At 41.2% G+C, this 20,728-nt stretch overlaps 1 protein-coding gene across 3 annotated transcripts in view; it reads left to right on the top strand.

Annotated features, from left to right (window-relative positions):
• KAT2B (lysine acetyltransferase 2B) overlaps positions 1 to 20,214 on the top strand; it is a 42,784-nt gene extending 22,570 nt beyond the window's left edge. Inside the window, exons 7-18 of one of the 3 annotated variants that reach the window (XM_081883112.1) lie at positions 3,304 to 3,410; positions 3,687 to 3,812; positions 6,400 to 6,536; positions 7,489 to 7,697; positions 9,091 to 9,217; positions 11,212 to 11,322; positions 13,079 to 13,222; positions 14,860 to 14,974; positions 16,184 to 16,220; positions 16,424 to 16,487; positions 16,574 to 16,658; positions 18,003 to 20,214. In XM_081883112.1, coding sequence (XP_081739238.1) covers positions 3,304 to 3,410; positions 3,687 to 3,812; positions 6,400 to 6,536; positions 7,489 to 7,697; positions 9,091 to 9,217; positions 11,212 to 11,322; positions 13,079 to 13,222; positions 14,860 to 14,974; positions 16,184 to 16,220; positions 16,424 to 16,487; positions 16,574 to 16,658; positions 18,003 to 18,196 — 1,456 coding nt within the window. In that variant the 3' untranslated portion in view covers positions 18,197 to 20,214. Of the gene's footprint in view, positions 1 to 3,303; positions 3,411 to 3,686; positions 3,813 to 6,399; positions 6,537 to 7,485; positions 7,698 to 9,090; positions 9,218 to 11,211; positions 11,323 to 13,078; positions 13,223 to 14,859; positions 14,975 to 16,183; positions 16,221 to 16,423; positions 16,488 to 16,573; positions 16,659 to 18,002 lie in introns of all 3 variants that reach the window. The other 2 variants (XM_081883111.1, XM_081883113.1) reach the window with 2 other exon arrangements.
• Positions 20,215 to 20,728: the final 514 nt, after the last annotated feature.

Below are 20,728 nucleotides of genomic sequence, written 5' to 3'. Positions count from 1 at the left end.
ATCCCACTTTCCCCCCATTTACACTAAGACATGTTTGGCTTAGTGTTACGTGTGAAGTGGGCCTTTGTAAGTGGTTCTGTTTGGGCATAGGCAGAAAAGCAGGATAAGAATGCAGTGAAAGAAATATTTTTAAAAATCTCATTGAAATTTGGTCTAGCTTTCAATTAAGTGATCTTAATGAATTTCTTAAGATATGTATAATGGATGTGTTATGTGATAAACATTGGCTGAGTTTTCACTGTGCGGCTGGAGAAAGCTTCCGCTCATTGGAAAGCGGTCCTGCAAGTGAACAGAAGCTCCTTCTGTTCACCGAGCAAAAATGTATACGCCAAGCCAGGCATTTCTGGAATTGACCTGCTGTTAAAGTTGATGAAATTCATAACCCAAGATTTAACTCCACAAGGATTGGATTGAAATTGTTTCTGATCAGGACTCAAAATGAGCTCCAAAGGTCCAAAACTTCATGGGTGGACAGCAATTTGCCAGCTTTGCCACACCATCTTAAACCATAGTTGTGGTTTAATGTATGTGAGGATAATTCGCTTTAGCCTTTAACAGGCTGCATTTCATTGCATATTATATAGATAGAGAGAGAGAGAGAGTTAGAGAGAGTTATTCAAAAGACATCATTTAATATAAATATTTTATGCTGTATTAGTTTATGTGTCTGTGTGGTAGGATTTGAAAGTGGTCTTTTGTACCCTAATGAGTTCAAGTATCCATTGTTTCCCTTGATTTCATTTTCAATAATTTAGCAGAAGCTACTCGCTTGCATTTTTAGACCTATCAACACAGTGCAGTGCATTACATAGCTTGTGACTTTATAAGTAGTGTGTCTTGCCGTGCAGCTTGGTGGGGAAAGCCATGAAGATGTCAGTTTACATAATAATTGTACTGTAACAGGAATAATTTATTCATGACTGCTTGCATTTCAAACACATTAGTGGGACAATAGCAAAAGGTACCATGTAATTACCTTTTTTTTTTAAAGCTGCCGGTTTAGCAAAGAACAAATTGCTCAGCAGTAACATGCAGCTCTTTAATAGTGACTGCTTCATCATGAAGAAACATTGGCAAAGCAGTGTCTCTGATGAGATGAGTTAAATATCTAATGTTGCAAGGCTTCCACACGCTTGGATCTTTCAGAGAACAAATAGGATAAGGATAAAGATAAAGAGAGATCTTTATGCCTGTCTATCTAGGCTTGCTTCTCTTAGAACTAAGGGTGTGGGAACAAAAATTGTGAAAGTGAAAGAAACTGTTCTATGAGAATTATTAAGGGTTTTTCTTTTTAAAATAACCAGCCCTGTGACATTTTTGATGAGCTGGCTGTTTTCGCGCCATCTCATGGAACAGTTTCTTTCTCTTTCAGAATTTGTTTATATCCACTTGGTCTTTGAGAGTCTAGGGTAGCCTTCCCCAACCTGGTGCCCTCCAGATGTTTTGGACTACAACTCCCACCATCCCTGACCATTGATCTTGATGGCTGAGGCTGATGGGAGTTGGAGTCCAGAACATCTGGAAGGCACCAGGTTGGGTAAAGACTGGACTAGGGATTAGTTAGGGTGTACCTGAGTCTGATCGCAGTGACATAATCACAACAAATGCCATATTTCCAACCACACTGAAGGCAATTATAGTTGACTAATGCATCTTGGAATTACGCTGCAAATCAACCTGAATGAGACTGTCATGATGTTGTGTTAGTAATGTGATTTTGTTGGCTTTGCATCAGAGACAGATTGGCCCAGTTCAGACAATCATTGAGGGTTTCGTGAAACCACGGCACATGAAACTGTAAATGAGCACAGAGGACGCACATACCTCTTGCTCTGCTTTCAAGTGCTGAGTTTGGTGTGGAGAGCTTGGTTTATATTAATCCAGAGTTCAGTCTTACATCTGAACCATGCGACCCGGGTTTATTTCCCTGGTGTGTTTTAACCGACTTTAAATCAGAGGTCTGTAGTCGAGATGTAATAAGAAGAGCTGTGCTGGATCATATCAAAGACCTCTCTAGTCCAGCATCGCCAGTGGCCAAAGAGAAGCCATTTGGAAGGCCACAGGTAGGACATGAGGTAAATAAAATTCTCCTGCTGTCATAAACCATGGTTTAGTGCATTCCCATGCAATATCTATTTTAAAAGAAGCCCCCCTGAGTTTGCTGGGGCTTGCAGCCTCACATGAATGTTAAATCATTTTTTAAAAAAATAATCATTCTTGCTGTGAGCAATATTTCCACACAAAACGAGTGACTCAGCTGGTCAAACTTCGGTTTAGAATTCTGAGCGAGTTCTTATTTTTCAAAGCAGAATTCTCAACAGACCTCAAGGACAGACCTCCTTAATAGAATGAGGGTTTTCTAATATTGTATGATTATCATCTTAATGCATAGCCCGGTCAGATATTTCGATGTTTCAAAGGAAGCTCTCTAGTATTATTCATGAAATGTGATCTGTTGCCTAGCAGGATCTGAATAATGGCAGCATAAACTTCTTTTAAATGTTTGTTCAGATTTTTTAAAGGTATTTACAGGCCTAAATAGTGAAGGCTTTCCAGTATCTTCTAGCATAAATGTTCCTAGATTTTCTGTTGTGACCTTGAAGGCAGTACCTCCATGAACGAGCCCCAGGCAATGGGATGGGACAGGACAGAAGTAAAAGCTCACTTCTAATGGTTCTGAAGCAGGAATGAGAAACCCAAGCCTCCCACCTCATGCTAATGGACTACAACTCCTATTTTGAGAACTGGCCATGCTGGCTGAAGTTGATGGCAGTTAGAGCCCAATGACATCTAGAGGGCTTTAGGTTCCTCATCCCTGGTATAGAATATACTCCAAAACAAACTTATGAGCTTCTAAGGCTGCAGCCCTGTACCCACTTACCATTGAACTGAAATGTACTTACTCCTGAGTAGACAAGGATAGGATCATACTGTAAATGACTTTATAGACTGTAGAGAAGGGGGGAATTTAAAAAAACAAAACACGGTGGTGACAACAATTGTTGGCAGTTGTGGTGAGTAGTAACGCCAGCTAGAGTAGCTCAAGAATTTTTATAAGCATCTAACAAATGCATTAGATATATAAGCAAATGATTTCACATCAGTACTGTGCTTTTTCTCTCAACTGTTATTAGATTTCATCAGAAATTTGCAACGGACCATTTTTCCAAAAGTGTTTTTTGCTTGTTCAGCTTGTTCCTGTTTTGATAGCTTTCTGAAATAATTATTATTATGAAGCAAGGTATGTTTTTCTTGGTAGATAAAACTCCCATCTATTAATGCTGCCTCAATTCCTGTGTTAAGGTTCCTGTCCATGCTGGAGGAAGAGGTGTACAGTCAAAGTTCTCCTATCTGGGATCCAGATTTCATAGCATCTTCTTCTCGAAGTGCCCAACTAGGCATCCAGACAGGTAAATGTAATGTGGTGCAGGACAGAATGACATGGATGCTATGCAAACAGCAGCTGTTGGGACAGCCTGAGCTGCCTGTGGGGTGGGGAATGGGAAAATTCACCCTTTCTCTTCCTGACTACAATCCCCTCTCTGAAGCTGCTATTTGCATTTCAAGAAAAGCTCCCATTAACACCAACTGGAGGATTCCCTGAACATGTAAATAGCTTCAGGGGGGCTCTACTTAGTGCTGATCATTCCTACATTCAGTGTTGTTTTCTTTCTGTCTCCTTGCAGTTATCAGCCGCCCCCCTGTGGTAAGGTCTGTTCCTTACAGTGCAAGCCCCTCCTCTCTAGAGCAACCCAGTGGTGGAAGTATGAGTCCTGCTTGCAAGGCTGCTTCTAGTCTGGACCCGAATCTAGGTAACGTGAAGAGCAATGGGATTCTAGCTTTTTTTGTGCTCAAGCTAGGGAATCTGCATGGTATTTCTGCGAGCAAACCCCATTGAATAGAATGGAAGTTGAGCAAGATAAAGCTGTCGGAGATGCCCCACGTTGATAGGTTATGCAACAAAAAAGGTTCTAGCCATTGTACTACAGTATTGGTGTCTGCTGTTAGTTTTGCTTCATGCTATTTAGAGGGCTTAACTATCAGTCGGGTTGACCAGGACCCAACTCTGAAACCCAGTCTCTTTGGCAGGTAGGGGACACGGGTGGCACTGTGGTCCAAACCACTGAGCCTCTTGGGTTTGCTGATCAGAAGGTCTGCAGTTCTAATCCACGCAACTAGGTGAGCTCCCGTTGCTCTATCCCAGCTCCTACCAACCTAGCAGTTCAAAAGCACACCAGTGCAAGTAGATAAATAGGTACCGCTGTGGTGGGAAGGTAAATGGTGTTTCCGTGCACTCTGGTTTCTGTCACAGTGTTCTGTTGCTCCAGAAGCGGTTTAGTCATGCTGGCCACATGACCCAAAAAGCTGTCTGTGGACAAAACCCGGCTCCTTCGGCCTGAAAGCGATATGGGTGCCGCAACCCCATAGTCGCCTTTGACTGGGGTCCTTTACCTTTACTTTTACCCCTTTGGCAGGGCTCAACCCTCAGACATGTGAAGCAACTAAATGAGGGCTTATCCACACTTAACTTTCTTCCGCTCTTTCCAGCCGTGGTCTGGGCTTCCCAGGTCTGTGTGTGTCCAACCAGTGTAGACACCAGTCTGCAGAAAACTCAAATTGACGTTTGCTATGATTCAGTTTTAAAGAGCAGGTTTTGGTGGGGAAAGTTCAGGGGAGAGGATGCTCAGACACAGAGCATTAAAGTGCAGATCTCTGCCTGGAAATTGCAGGGTGAAAGGTAAAGGTAGATAAGCCCTGAGTACGTGCAGAGTGACTTTCCCTCAGCTCTCAGCAGATATTAGCCCCCGTACATTTGAAATACCTGTTGGAGATAAGAGACAAAGGATGCCCTTCGCAGCCCAGGCAAATCTGAACTTCACAATCTCTTAAGAAGGCTTGCTATGACATATGGCCTATTGAATGTCGTGAAACAAGGACTGGGCTGCAAGAATTCAACTGAAATTGTCCAGAGAGGTGTGGTGAATGCTTGTTGCTTCAAGTGATCTGACTTCAAGCACATACATGTTTCGTGTGCCTCCAGCGAGCACCTTCTGAAGCCCATGTTTTGTTCAGGAGCAATTTGGAAAATCAAAGCTCATCTAAAAACTTTCATTCTGAATTGACAAAGCGTTTCTCCCCTTCCAAGTTATTTGATTCTGCAACACGCCCCCCCCGCCCAGCAGTTAATGAAGCAAGTCAAAATGCAGCTATTTTTAGCTGATCCTGGCCCTAAAGTGCCAGTCTGTCTCCTTGCAGCTTTTAATGCCATATGTGCAAAACGTTATACAATGGAAGCTTAACTGCCATTTTTGTTGATTCATGAACCAGAAGAGACATCTACTCTTAATGCAGCCATATATCTGTGTCTTCTCCTTCAGCAGGGATAAATGCAGCTGCAGAGAGGGAGGGAGGCAGGAAGAAGCATTTTCAATGGGAAAGAAGTACAGGAAGAATAGGGTTCAGGAGCTGTTCATCCAACCTCATCTTCCATCTCAGCAGCTCCCCTGTATTGGGGGTTGGGACAATGAGAAAAGAATCAAATAACTACACATAGTTCTGTGTGCAATTTCTCTTACACCGCAGAGGAAAAAGGCAGGCTTGGAGACAAGCAACTTTTGTCACAAATAGGAAATGCCTGTATACTCCACGGGACAAGAACTTAGGGATTTATCCAGGGCTAGTCCTACTTAGAGTAGATCCATTGAAATTAATGGATATGAGTTTGTGGTGTTTGTTACTCTCAGTGGGCCTATGCAGAGCAGGACTGGCATTGGCTATAACACCCCATTTTGTGCAAAGTAGTGATAATTTTTATTTTTAAATTTGTGTTGCACAACATGTAGGTGTTTATATACACTTTAGAAAAAAAACACAGCAACCCAAAACTATCATTTGTCCATATTTATTTATAAGAAGTGTAACTCATCTTCTACTTAAGGCACCTTAGAATGGATTTCAATAATGCACATGGATATAATCAGACCCACACAATCCAGAAGCTGTGAGTTCCCCTGGTATCAGATGGGGCCAGGGAAACTGGCCGTTAGAGCTGAATGTTCTTTTTGGGTTGGAGAAGCAAACTTTCTCCTTCGGACTGGGCTAGGCTGGCCCTCTAATCTGCTGGGGTGTTCATCCTGGTATCATAAACTGCTCAGAGGCTTTTTATTTCCACGGAGAAGGCAGAACCCAGAAGGGTCCAGCGAAGGCACCTGATTGATGTCACTAGGCAGGGAGTTCCAAAGTGTGGATGCTGCTACACTAAAATATTGATTTATTGCATTTCTTAGGAGTAACATAATTTGGCATTTTCCCATTCTTTGAATGTCTGCCTTTTGACAGAGTTATAGCTTCTTTAGTAGTTTAGATTATTATTTCATTTGCTGTTGCTATATTATCCAGGGGAGAAGAGAAAAAGCAATGAGCCTTATTCCGTGGAGGATGCTAAGAAGCCAAGAGTTGTAGGAGACATTCCTATTGAACTCATCAACGAAGTGATGTCAACCATTACAGATCCAGCGGCAATGCTCGGTCCAGAGGTGAGACATATAGTTTTCTCCAGTTTGCAAATGTGCCCATCAGCCCCGTAAGGTTGGCAACCTCTGAACTAGAAGTTGTCTGTTGGTTTTGTCACGCCTAGCTTCCTTTTATTTCAAGCAATGCATTTGTTCCCTTTCCCAACAGAATATCATAATTCAGTGTGACACGTAATACTGCCCACGGAATAGGAAGCTGCCTTAAACCGAATTAAACCATTGGTCCATACAGCTGAGTGTTTTTCACATGGATTAACAGCAGCTCCCTTCCTGCCATGATGTTCTTCCTGTTATCACAAACTGATACCTTTCCTGCAAATAGCAACTATGAAATGCTTAAATAAAAAAGGCTTCTCTTATAGAATAGGTGGCGTGGAACGGTAAAATATTTAAGTGTGAATTCTGAATTTCATCAGAGCTCATTTAAAACGAAACAACAACATTGCTAATACAGTGGTACCTTGGTTCCCAAAAGGCTTAGTTGTCAAACAAATCGTCTCCCAAACGCCGGAAACCCGGAAGTGAGTGTTTGCGAACGTTTTACAGAAGCCGAATGTCTGACGTGGCTTCCGTGGCTTCCGGTTGAGTGCAGGAAGCTCCTGCAGCCAATCAGAAGCCACGCCTTGGTTTTTGAATGGTTTCGGGAGTCGAACAGACTCCCAGCATGGATTAAGTTTGGCAACCAAGGTACCACTGTACGTAGAAAGGGAGCTGATTAGTTCACCTTATCAAGATAAGTCACGGGATCACACCATGTCTCTAATGGGACTAATCCAGTGAAATTAGTCCCATTGTAATCAAATTCTGTTGTTTTTCAGTGGAATTTCTAACACACTTAGAAATGTGTTCTGTCAAAACAGATGGAACACATTTCCAGGTGTGAAAACAAAGTAGCCAAAATTCTCAAATGTATACTGAACCTTTTTTCTTTTTTCTTCTTCCTTTCATAAAGCAGACTAATTTTCTATCTGCACACTCAGCCCGGGATGAAGCAGCGAGGATGGAAGAGCGCAGGGGAGTGATTGAATTTCACGTAGTTGGAAATTCCCTAAATCAGAAGCCAAATAAGAAAATCATGATGTGGCTGGTTGGCTTACAGAATGTATTCTCACATCAGCTACCCAGAATGCCGAAAGAGTATATTACTCGTCTAGTCTTTGATCCGTAAGTTTTTCCTCCCCTCTCCATGGGAAAGGTAGATTGAGAAAGGCAATACTTTATATTGGATAAATTTGGCTTCTAGAAAAAGCATGCTTTCAGATTTTATGTGGTGCGTGGATGCAATCTTCAGAGCAGAAAAAGAAAGGTAAAGATGAACAATAAAAGCAGGTCTGCCAGATATGAAAGGCAGTTCACAACATGAAAAAATACAGTTCTCCGTTTTTATTTATGATATAATGAAATATGTAGGAAATGAGCAAAGAAAGCTCGATATATCAGGTGGCTTCTGCCAACATAAAAAAATGGAAAAAGTCAGTAATAAAATAGACCAATCCCACAAAGCTTGGCTAGACTGAAAAGTAAGGCTTAAGCACCAGTATTTACACTTACTGACTATGTAACACTAAACCATGGTTTGCTCAATGAACCCATTCGTAGTCCCACAGATAGTTTATTTTCTAGCTGTTCCTGCATTGTGCACCCTGTAGCCTGGTGACTGTTTGTGGGTGGCCAAACAAACTCTGGTTAAACAAGGTTGTTAGATTCTGGCACAATGCCAAACTATAGCCAAAATAATCCATGGTTCTTAAGCAAATAGCAAACCATGACTTCACATTTTGGTTTGTTGCAAGATAAAGAAGCCATTTTGGACTGGATTCAGGCATTCAAACATATCACACTTGAACTAGACAAACCATGGCTAGCATTATGTAAGAACCAGGACATTGATTGATATAAATTAATATTTGTCTATTTTAGATATTACTGCATTGTAGATTATGGTTCTCTAATATCAGCCAATAAAAATGTCTCCTTAGCTGTTCTTTGAAAGCCTCTTTCCACCTGCTTAACAGCATCTGTATTTCGTTGCTATTTTTGGAGTCTAATATCTTCACCAAACTTGGGTTTCAAAAACCTGCCCCACTGTTAACATATTGTTGTTGTTGTTGTTGTTTTGGGGGGAGAAGAGGACTGTTGTTTTATATGTGCACCTGTGGTTGTTACAATGATAATTTCGTGCTGGGAATTCAAAACTGTTCCTCAGTTTGAAAAAACAAGTAATTCTTCATTATAATGTAGGAAAACATAATACAGAACTGTATGATAGGACGTTCAGATATTTGTTTGGAAGGGGGTTGGAAAACGCGGTAATAATTACTTTCCTGGGCATCTTTACTTTTTAAATAAAGTAAATCAGCAGCTTTGTTTCTCTTTAATGTAATATATTGCTAAGATCTTGTATTTACCGACTGTGCAGAGCATGAAGTTGGCGTCAGGTCTTTGCATCAAATGCTTTTATTATTTATTGCTGCTCTAGCTGTGGATGTGAGATATGATAATGCTTATACATCACTCGCTGTGAAACAAGCCTGACATAAAATGTATATAACTCCAGGAAACACAAGACCCTTGCATTGATCAAAGACGGCCGTGTGATTGGCGGCATCTGTTTCCGAATGTTCCCGTCTCAAGGATTTACAGAAATAGTTTTCTGCGCTGTGACTTCTAACGAACAAGTCAAGGTAAGGACAAAGTCAGTGGCAGGGAAAGGCACAAAATTCACTGTACAATATGCAGGCATAATTGCATTGTGTAGGGGCACATCCCATTTGATTAGCACACAGCCTTTCCCCTGACTTTGAGCCAACAGAAACAACTGCACATCTGCCCCATAGGCGGCGAGGGTGCTCCCACAGCAGGCACATGCCAAAAAGTGCCTGGATGCAGAAATAAATGCCAGCTGTAGAAAGGTTGCCAAATTTAAAAAAGCCTGGAAATTCAGCTTGTAAAAAGAAGAAAATGTGTTGCGTTTTTGTCTCAACCGTTGTGCCATTCTCCTAAGTGTAGTCTGGCTATCAGCAGAGAGCCAGAACCATGAATCCATGCATCTCTAAGAGGCATTCAGCTATGCCTCTTATCACATGAAATGAACCACAAAGGAGGAACTCAGAATTCACCTTTTCTGGAATGCCTTTCAGTCATGTAACGAAGTCAATATCAGTGTAACTGAACTAGTCGCATATTATTCTGCCCTCGCCTTTGTTCCCCACCTTCCTCTGATGCTTGCTTGCATATATCTTAGATTGTGAGCCTTTTAGGGCAGGAACCGCCGACATCTGTTCTTTGTCCTTCCCCACCAGATGTGGGGAACCTTTGGCCCTCCAGATGTTGCTGGACTTCAGCTTCCGTCATCCCCAGCAAGCATGGCCAATGGCCAGGGATGATGGGAATTTTACTTCAGCAACACGTGGAGCTCTCCACAACTAATGTACATGGGTGGTGGTAAGCACCATATTTCTCGCTCTATAAGACGCACCAGATCACAAGACGCACCTAGTTTTTGGAGTAGGAAAACAAGAAAAAAAAGATTCTGAATCTCAGAAGCCAGAACAGCAAGAGGGATCGCTGCGCAGTGAAAGCAGCAATCCCTCTTGCTGTTCTGGCTTCTGGGATAGCTGCGCAGCCTGCAGTCGCTCCATAAGACGCACACACATTTCCCCTTTTTAGGAGGGAAAAAGAGTCTTATAGAGCAAAAAATACGGTAAGTTAAGTTTCTATGTCAGTCACTGGTTAAATACATCGTTCCACAATTCTGCTCTCCTGCCTTCGTCATAGCTCGTGATCATTACCCAACCCAGTTAACCCTTTCTTAACCCACAGAAATTATTCTGTTTCCTCCTCAGTCAATGCAGATTACTTACGTGGTGGGTGGGAGCATTAGGCAGGAAAATAATATGCACCATTAGAATGTTGTTGTTTTTGTTATTTTGCTGTTCATTTTAGCTGATACATACCCAAAATAAAAAACCCCTTTAAATAGGACATATTTTGCAGAAAAGTGTATTCATAGCGGAGAGAGACTTCATGATAGTAATAGACGGCAAAACTGGAAAATCCCTGGTTGAAATCTCGACTTTAGCCATGAAATCGCTATTCTGTCAGTCTCAGTCTCCACCAGAAATATGGGGATAGCTTCTTTTGAAATGCTTACTGAGATAATATATGTGATGCACTTTGAACACCCAGGAAAAACTTTTAGGGTGGATTTCAGTGTAGTGCTGAAGAGATCCTTCCGTCAGTTCTGAGAGCAGGGAAAGCCCTTTTGAACTAGCGGGAGTCCTTCCACTGGCTTCTGCCAGCAGAACAGGGTAGTCGATTCCAGGTCTAAATATTCGGTCTGGGGCCCAAAGGCCTTTGTGCAGACTTGGCACACACAGCAGAACATTTAAACTTCCCGTCCCATTGCAGGGCCTGAGAGCTTCTACCCTAAAGCTTCTCGAGAGGCTGGGCTCTGAAGCAAAATTCAGTGTGCATGTGAAGTTGAAAAGGGAAAATCAGCAGCCCTTCACCCTGGAAGTCGGAAGCATGTTATTCGGCACCCACACAGCATTCCTGCTGTCCCAATATGTTTCTTTGATTAAAGTTATTTTGTCCTCAGATTCTTACATATGAGCTTCAAGGTTTTTTGCTTGTTGCATTTCGCAGAAATTAAATTGTCCTCCTAATTTCTGTGCAGGGATATGGAACTCACCTAATGAATCACCTGAAGGAGTACCACATTAAGCACAATATTCTCAACTTCCTCACATACGCAGATGAATATGCAATTGGCTACTTCAAGAAGCAAGTGAGTAGCCCTGAGACAGTGCTTTTAATCTTGTGCGAGGGACTGAAATTTTAAGAACGGTTTGCAAAGATGGAGAAGTCTTTCAGGTGGACGGTGACCAAATGTCTGAGCGGAAAACGTTGTTATTCCTTGAATCTGAAGAGCGGTGCATGTAAACCCATGCTTTGCCTGCTTCCTAAAGCCATTGATGAGCTTTATTGTCTAGTGCAGCTATCATGTGACTCTTCTGCATCGGATAAAGTTTTAGCACCAGTCCCATACACCCAACAGTGTATCTGGGGCTGGTAGGGAACAGTCACTTAGTAACCAATACTAGACATCACTGGATGGTGGTGGGAAATCATCCTAAAGAAGTCACTATCAGGCAGGTGAAGTGGCTTTTAAGTTCTCCTGCTATAGCCAGAGCCATAAATTGGATTTCATTCTCTAAGGAGGTAAGGTAGTAATCTGCCAGTTTTTTGTTGTTTTTTTTGTGGTGGCCCCAGAATTATGGGATACACTTCACTCAAAGATCTGTATGTTTTCACCTGCTTCTCAAAAGACAACTGGGAGGAAGAAATTTGTGTCCCACCAACTATTAACTGGAGAATTAACAGGAATTAGCTCCAGAATTAAGTACAATCTCCTGTTGCTTTCACATTGTTTCACATTTTGCATTTTTTCCTGTTCCACAGAATTATTTTATTCCTGTGTTCCTAATACTTTGTAAAGTGTCCTGCAAACATTTTTGTTAGGTCCAATTAGAAATATTGTTAATAAGTAGGTTTTCCAAGGAATGGCAGAGAACATTATTAACAGAGCATTCTGTATTTTGAATGAATTTCCCAAACACACTTTTAATTTACTGCACAATCCTGTGTACAGTATATCTCCCTAGAAGTATATTCCACTGAATTCAATCTCAGATAATTAATGTATAGGGTTACAGCCTTAGGCCAAAGTTGTTAACAAGCGACACCCCATCCCATCCACAATTTGCGGGGCATTTACATTTTTAAATGGGTATCATGCTTGCTCTTATGCAATAGAATGATGACCTAATGCCAAACTTCCCTGTTGAAATCGTGCTCTGCTGTTACATTGAAAAAAAATGTGTTGAGTGACCGCTCTCCTTCCTCCAAACAGGGACTGGATATATACTCTAATTCTTCAAAGCATATTTCAAGAATATGCACATGAGAGTAGCAGTTAATGCATTCCATTTCAAAAGATCAAGGAGGAGAGAGGGCAGCTGAACCAGTGCGGGATTTTTGTCTCTGCCTTTGGGCACTCAACTTAACTCACCTCTCCTTCCTTGTAGAACTGCTGTCAGTCGTAGGCACCATATCCACATCTACTGAAGTTCCACCAGGGATCTTTCCCCTTTAATTTTATTGCACAGGTTTTTGGAATATCTATATGCCATTTGGGTTTCTTTCATTGTTTCCTTTTTGAGGTCTTCCTGAGGCCCTATGTAGCTCGCAGGGCAACTTTGGAAATCAGAGGTAAATAGTGAACTCAATCTAAAAGGGGCCCTGTGGTATATAGTGTGACTGCAGGCATATGTGTATTTCAGTAGTGTGTAAGTTGGTGAACTGTGTATTCATCTGGGTTCATCTGGGCTGCAGAGTTGTGGTCTGAAAGCCCACGAGGCAAAAGGTCACTCTGTGCTTCCACGGGGGTGGGGACGACGATGGACGAACCTCACAGTGGTCCCAGAAGGCTGCTGGAAAGCAGGTGAACACAGTGCATTGACAATGACTCTTCTTTCCCTTAGGGGTTTTCAAAAGAAATAAAAGTACCAAAAGCAAAATACGTTGGCTATATCAAGGATTATGAAGGAGCAACTTTAATGGGATGTGAACTAAACCCAAGGATCCCTTACACTGAATTCTCAGTCATCATTAAGAAGCAGAAAGAGGTAAAAGAAAGAAAGAAAGGAAACCAAATGTTTATTTTCTTCTATTATTTTTTAAAACACAAATTACTAGTACCTGCCCCGAAAGTATTTCTTAGAGATAAGGTTTATTGCACAACTTTGACAGAGGGGCTTGTTCTGAATAGCTTTGGAAATGGGAAAGCATTCCTTTCCTTTTCTTACAGGCAAAAAATATTGATGTATGGAACGATATTTGTTAGAAATGGAAAGTAGTGAAGTGTTAATTTGGCAGTTTGGTACACAAATGTGGGTTTTCTTCTCGTTGTGTAATAAGCCAGCCTTACTTTATCAGAAGAATATATAAATTGCACCTTCGTTCAAAAGAGATTTTTTCCCCATTTGCTGTACAACATTAAAACACAGCTCAACTATACAAAAATACAGCAACATTTATTTATTTCTTGAATTATATTCCACCCTGAATTGGCCCCAGTAGCTCAAATTTGATCCCGTTGGGTCACTGTCAGCGCCTGCAGTGCTCTCAGAATGAGACTGATGAAATTTGAGAAGAATAAAATAATTTAGCCAGGTAAAAAAAATAACAGTAATTCAAAAAGCCTGGACAGATAAAAAGGTTTTACTAGAATTTTTGACCCCCCCCCCCCCGTTTATAAATAGTTTTCTATTTAAGGCTGCAATCCTATGCAATCCTATGCACACTTTCCTGGGAGTAAGCTCGGTTGAGCACAGTGGGATTTCCTTCTGAGTAAGCATGCATAGGATTGTAGAACAGGAGTGGCTAACCTTTTTTCAACCAGAGGACAGCGTTGCCTTCTGGGGACCTCTTGTGAGAGCCACATAGCAGCGGCAAAAAAAGTTTGTGTGATGAAAAAACGTCCACTCTACTTTAGCACATATACACAAACAATGGCAGGAGTGGGATTTGAACCCATGACCCCCAATTGGCAAGCTCAGGACAACTTTCCATGTATTCCCCACATTACTCTCCACCCATCCCAGCAACAGAAGCCTATGCCAAGTGCTCCATCTTTCAACGACAGAGCCCCCGTGCTGTTGGTGAGGGAGGGTGAAGGTGTTTTTTTTGTGCCCCTGCAGCCACCAAATTCTCAGGGGGTCTTTGGGGCAGGGGCAGAGGTTAACCACGCCTAGCATAGTTGTTCCATGGACCAGGTAGCCCTACTACCAAAGGCTGCCTCGCAACAATAAAAAAGCAGCTTTTAAAATGAAAAGCGGAAGATTCTTAATTTTTAATCCGACAGTGTAACCTGTTTTTAATTTGGTGTACAAAAGTCCTCGAATGCCATTGTCCCATAGCATGGTCAGAGTGATGGGGAGACTACCTGGGAACCACATGCTTGCCACCTTGATGGAAGAAAGTTGAGATGTATAAACACACCTAAGTGAAGTCCCTAGTTGTGGTTCATCTTTAGCTGGAGGCGACTGGTTTTGTGCAGCAGCCATGCTTTCAGTAGAGCATGGATAAGCATCACACTGCAGACAGTGATGTGACTCAAGCCTGCTCCTGATGTGTGAGAAGGCCACCTAGATCCATAGAAATCCTAAGCACCTCTAATGCCCCTTTACTCATCTATGCCTGTTGGTGCAGCACCTACTTCCTTCACCCCAAAAGTATAATTTCTGTGTTACTTTCGTTGCAGATTATTAAAAAGTTGATTGAAAGGAAGCAAGCTCAGATTCGGAAAGTTTATCCCGGCCTTTCTTGTTTCAAAGATGGTGTACGGCAGATTCCCATAGAAAGCATTCCCGGAATTAGTATGTACCATCATACATCAGTTATCTTTGGGTTCATTCTTTTTCAGTTTAAACTTGAGAATTTCTTTTGCTGAAGTGACTTGCTTCTAGTTATTCATAACAATTCTATACCACTTTTGAAATAATGCATTAAAAGTAGTTGATTATATTTGAATCTGAGGCTCTGTGGTGTTTTATGCACACGTTGGTTTATTTTTGTAGCCGCAGGCTTTTATGCCGTACTGTACAGCCAGTGCTTACTCCATTAGATTTTTTGTGTTCTGCTATCTTGTACAGGCAGCGACTTTTTACGCTTGTCCAGTATATGCACAACTGCACATTGTTGCAACGCAGAAGTGGCCAGAAAAGGGGGTAGGCTTATGTGTGTTCCACCGACACGCACAGGGGTCAGGAACCGCTGCGCAAAGTGATCATTGCCTCTACACAGATTTTCAATGCAGTCCTAAACCTACTCAGAAGTAGGTCCCACAGAGCGCGGCTCAATTCTGTAAAGAAAATTCACATGGGATTGTTAGCAAGCATCCAGTTACACAAGAAGCCTGCATCTGCAACAGAGCAAGCAGCTCCTGCCCCCTTCCTCTATGCTGCAGTCCCCATATGCCCCCCCTAAAAACCTTTTCCAGGTTGGGAAGAATTAACGAAAGGCCTCTAAATAGACAAGGGCTACAGCTTGCAGAAAGCAGCAATGGATGCTGTCCGTTGGGATTTGCATCTGAATAAATTAGTGCGATGGGACATACTCCTAAATAACTGAATAGAATTGCAGTTGTTATTCTCCCCAACTTTGAATAGCAGAACCCCATGCCATACTCCACTGTGTTTGAAAGTCCTCTCAGTTTCAAAAGCGGTTTGCCACATAGCCTGGGGAGGGACATGTAGGATTAGATTATTGGATGAATGGATAAATTAGTCAATTTTTTTAAAAAAATATTTCTTCATCAGATTTGTATACTGCTCTTCATCAAAAGATCTCAGGGCGGTCCACAGGATTTTGTGGTTTATCCTACTTAGACATACTTGAACATATAATTGAATGTTGGGAGTGTTGACTAAAGCAAACTAGGTGGACTTGGAATTACTATAGCTGTTACTTTTGATTGGTATTTCAGTAAGGATGCAATATAATTCTGTGATAGGTCCACACCAACTCAGTTACTTTGTAATCTAATGTAATTTATTCTTAAACGCTTCACTTTTGTTTGCTTATAGGAGATACTGGCTGGAAACCAAGCAGTAAAGAAAAAGGGTAAGCGTTGTTTTCAACAATAAATAAAGCCTTTTAGAGTTTACCTGTACTGTACCTCTGAAGCATTGATACATGCTGCACAATTGCTAAGTAACTAAAATACATTTTTAATTTGTGGGTGATTGCTTTTTATTAATTAAAGAGCATTATGAAACTGAACAAATCATACATTTGAATCTTGTCTACTTTTCTTTTTTTTTAAGTAAAGAACCCAAAGATCCAGATCAGCTTTACAGCACACTAAAAAACATTCTACAGCAGGTCAAGGTGAGCATTCATTTTCTTTAAATATTCTGAAACCTTTTACCGCTATGGTGCGTTGTTTCATGAGTGTATTTTCTCCCCTCTACCAGAGCCATCAAAGCGCTTGGCCATTCATGGAACCAGTGAAGAGAACAGAAGCTCCTGGTTATTATGAAGTTATAAGGTTCCCCATGGGTAAGGCCATCAACTTTTTAAAAAGTAGAGCATCCAATGAACCAGAAGCAAATTGAGTGTATAGGCTTTGCTCCCAGAAACCAAGAGTAAAAGGGGGGGGGCGGACTTATTTATACTGCTCCATGAAATCTTGCACAAACACCTGTAGTTTCCTGCAGTGCACTGCAACAGTGCAGTTCTTGCGTTTATAGTACAAAAGGAAACAGGAAAAGGAAGCTGCCATATATTGATTCAGAACATTTGTACTTCTAGTTCAGTATTATCTTAACTGACTGGCAGTGGCACTCCAGGATTTTAGACAGAGATATTCCCACCCCTACCTGGAGATACCAGGAATCAAACCTTTCCCTTAAGATAAAGACTACCCTAGTCCTTCTGTGTAGTAACAGAACTTTGGATAGTAGAAGAGCGGGTCAGGGTGCTGGCAGGAACAGGTTTCCAGTGATGTTGCTCCCGCAACCTGGGACTGGGTTGACTGGCCTTTATTTCCTCTGAGGCATAGGGCGGTCCCGGCCCACAGGTGACTCGCCACTCCTTGCCTGGAGGCGAGCACTCCTCCTAAGAGAACCTAGTTCCCTCCGCCTCTCTGCCCTGAGCCTCTGCAGCTCTGGAGAGGCTGGAGGGTTACTGGACCCAGAGGCAATCTCACCTTCCCCTGACAGGGCTGGGAGAGGAGCACCTGCAGGCAATGGGTCCTCAATCACCCCCGGAGCCAGAGTGGATTCATCTGGTGTCTGCTCCTGAGGATCCGGCACAGGTGAGGGCCCTTCAGGTTCAAGGCCCTGCCCTGGCTCAGCCGGCCCTGGAAGCGGGGACTCCTGTGCAGGCTGGGATTCCTCCGGTTCAGCCTCTGAATCAGATTCCCAGGTCATCACAGTTTTATGTATAGCTTACAGTAACACCTTTGCCCTACCCTCCGCTACTGAGATTTTCATCAACCCAAATGATTTAATTTCAGGGGATGGGAGCCACAGGTCTGGCTGGTTGGGGGCACTTACCATGATGGTGGTTTTTTTTAATATACTTTTTAAACTGTAGCCCCTAGTGGCAGTCATATCACAACCCATAATTCATATTTGCTGGAATGATTCCAACTGTAGTCTGGTTATCACCATGGGCCAAGGTTTAAATAAAATAAAAATGGGGGAAAGAGCTCTCACCACCAGCCTATTTTCAGCATGTACATTTTAAAATAGAAATTAAAAGGTCTGTAAGGGTACTTTTGAAACAGGACCTTTTCACTAAAGAAGCAGAGGGTGGGGAGGATGACAATAGTAAAAAAATTCAAGCCTAGGATATACAAATATTGTAGGAACAAGACCTGATTTTTCTGTTTTTATACAGATCTGAAAACGATGAGTGAGCGACTGAAGAACAGGTACTACGTGTCTAAGAAGTTATTCATGGCAGATCTGCAGCGAGTCTTTACCAACTGCAGAGAGTACAACCCTCCTGAAAGTGAATACTACAAGTGTGCCAATATATTAGAGAAATTCTTCTACACAAAAATTAAAGAAGCTGGGTTAATTGACAAGTAATCAGTCCTCTCATGCAATCAAGATGCCTAATTTAAGAGCAGAATATGCAGTTGATCTTTGAATAGAATTGAAATTTGTGTTTTAAAAAAACATTTTATTTACTAGCACTTTTAAAACATGTAATATAGAAGAGTTTATTTTATTAAAGTTTTTAAATGTACACTTGCATGCCCTTTTGCAGTGTATTCAATAATACATTTTTATTAGAAGTATTGCACAAACTGTTTGGGGATTTGAAAAGGGAAATTTTTCCAAGCAGTGAATGTTTAAGCTTAATGTACTGCAGTATCAAATTGTAAAATAGCTTTTTATTTTTTACAAAAGATGCTAATGAAGGGGGAAATGAGTTTTATATATATTTTAATGAAACACTCAACTAAGAAGGTGCTATGAAAGAAAGAGAAATCCTCTAAGATACAAAAAACCCAGTAGGTTCAAACTTCCTCTGTGAATTTGATTCTTTAATATTAGAGTTTGCAAAGAAAATCTAAATATGTAGCATAATCTGACTTTGACTGTGTTAGGTCACATTTCCAAAAAAACCTGTGCTAGTCACAAACCAGTTTTTAAAACTTTTGTAGTGCCAGCAAAAGCTTAATTCAGATAAACGATAACCATTTCTACCTTTATGCCCTAATCCAGCAAATGCTTTGTCTGCATAAGTTTTTACATACCTTTATCCCTGGAAAGCCATTCTTCCCTTAAAGTCACACTTGGTCCTGCAGTACTTGGGTGAAAAGAGATAGTCTTGATTTTCACACACGTAGGCTAACGCTAGATGTCACCAGTCACCAAATGCACTGGCGGAGGAAGCGCACTGCCCCCGGCGGTGCAATCCCAGTGGGGTGCCACCGTGGCTGCCTCCCCCCACCTGCGCCCTGCCCACAGCACACCCTGCCCCCCGGTGCCAGAGCATGAAGCTCCCCCACTGACCAGATGTGACTGACATACATATGAAACCAAAGCACATGCAGATTTACATGTGCATTTGACTAGCCCATATGATATTCCTTACCCAATGGGAATGCTTGCTCTCTAGCTGCTACCACAAATTAATTCTTGTGTTCAACACTTTCTAGATCAGTACTGTTGATACTGTCAAGAGGTTTCATGAACTTCCCCATAAAAGTAGTTTTGAGCACATCCACCTCTCCCAGTTTTTATAGGGATTATTTCGGTTACATTAAACTGATTTTCAACCGACGTATTACTAGAACATTATTGTTCATTACTGCTGTATTTTACCTACTCGTTACATTAAATATTGGAGTTACACCTTCATTCATGTAGGTGAGGGAAGGAAATATTCACTTGCCATTCAGTTGTTTGAATGTGAGCAGGCAGCAATTCTGCAACACCCAAGAAAGTAAATGTATTCATTTTATTTCTTTCTCCTAATTTATACAAAGGCATTCAAGAGCTAGTTTCATTGTTTTTATATGCGCTGAAATATTTCACTAGCAAAACTGATGTAAAAAAATTGCCAAACAGAATTACAAGAGAAATTTATTTTCAAAATGGCTATGGTAGTGTTTATTCTAAGATTAGATTACCCTTGCTAGGTAATGGTACAAAATTAAGTCAAAATGGTAACATATAAATGCCTTAGTGCTTTATATAAAAATCAATTTATTTGGCTTTGTATTTAAGGTACAATGATGCAGCTGTGTGTTAGAGTATTTAAGTAGTAATTTTCAATTATTTTGTAAACTGGGCCAACAAAATCACCTCTTAAGCTTGATATCCTGTGAAAGTGTTATTTTCAAAGATTCTTATTGTCTTGAAATTAGAGTCTCTTCTATATTGAGAACATTTGGTTTCTAATTTAAAGATTATTTTCATAGATATTGTGCAATAAAGCTATATAGTACGATGTGTTTTAAAAATGCTTTAAGTGAAATTCTACATTTGTAAAATTATTTATTGTTCTGGTATAAAATGGTTTTAAATTATATGTATAAAATTAATCTTGTGTGCTATTTCGTACTTTGCATATAAAAAACCCCTGAAATATTTAACTTGTGTGAATAGACTTTCTGACAATTGTACCATCACTTTCAGATGGTAAGAACCAAACACTATGCTATTCCATGTAGTTAATCCGTTTTCCTGTGGACCCATTGAGGGTCCCCCCCCACCCCCAAGAATAGATCTGAATTGAAAAGAGTGCAACTATTACCAAAAGAAACTATCTTCATTACCTGTTCAGTACTTCATGTGTGTAGACACACATGAAGTTCACAAAAAAGTTGGCTTATAAACTGAGCATTCCAATTCACCCCTTGGAACCTACTCGTAGATTGAGGACAGCCAGAGGGTAAGCTTATTCATGTTTACTCAGAATCATTGTGTTCAGTAGGGTTTACTTCCAAGTAACTGCGTAAGAATGCACCTTGGAATCTTTTTAAGATAGCTGTGCTACTATCCTTATGCAGTTAAAGTGAAACATCAGAACAAACACAACGGAATGGATGCTGGAACAATAGCACCACTGAGATAGCAAACTAAAATAGCTATCTTTTTCAAAAACAT

This window comes from Podarcis melisellensis (assembly GCF_964234715.1).
Source record: "Podarcis melisellensis genome assembly, chromosome: 12".
NCBI lineage: Eukaryota > Metazoa > Chordata > Lepidosauria > Squamata > Lacertidae > Podarcis > Podarcis melisellensis.
The sequence above is the reverse complement of the archived record's forward strand: the minus strand, read 5'-3'. Positions and strand labels throughout refer to the sequence as shown.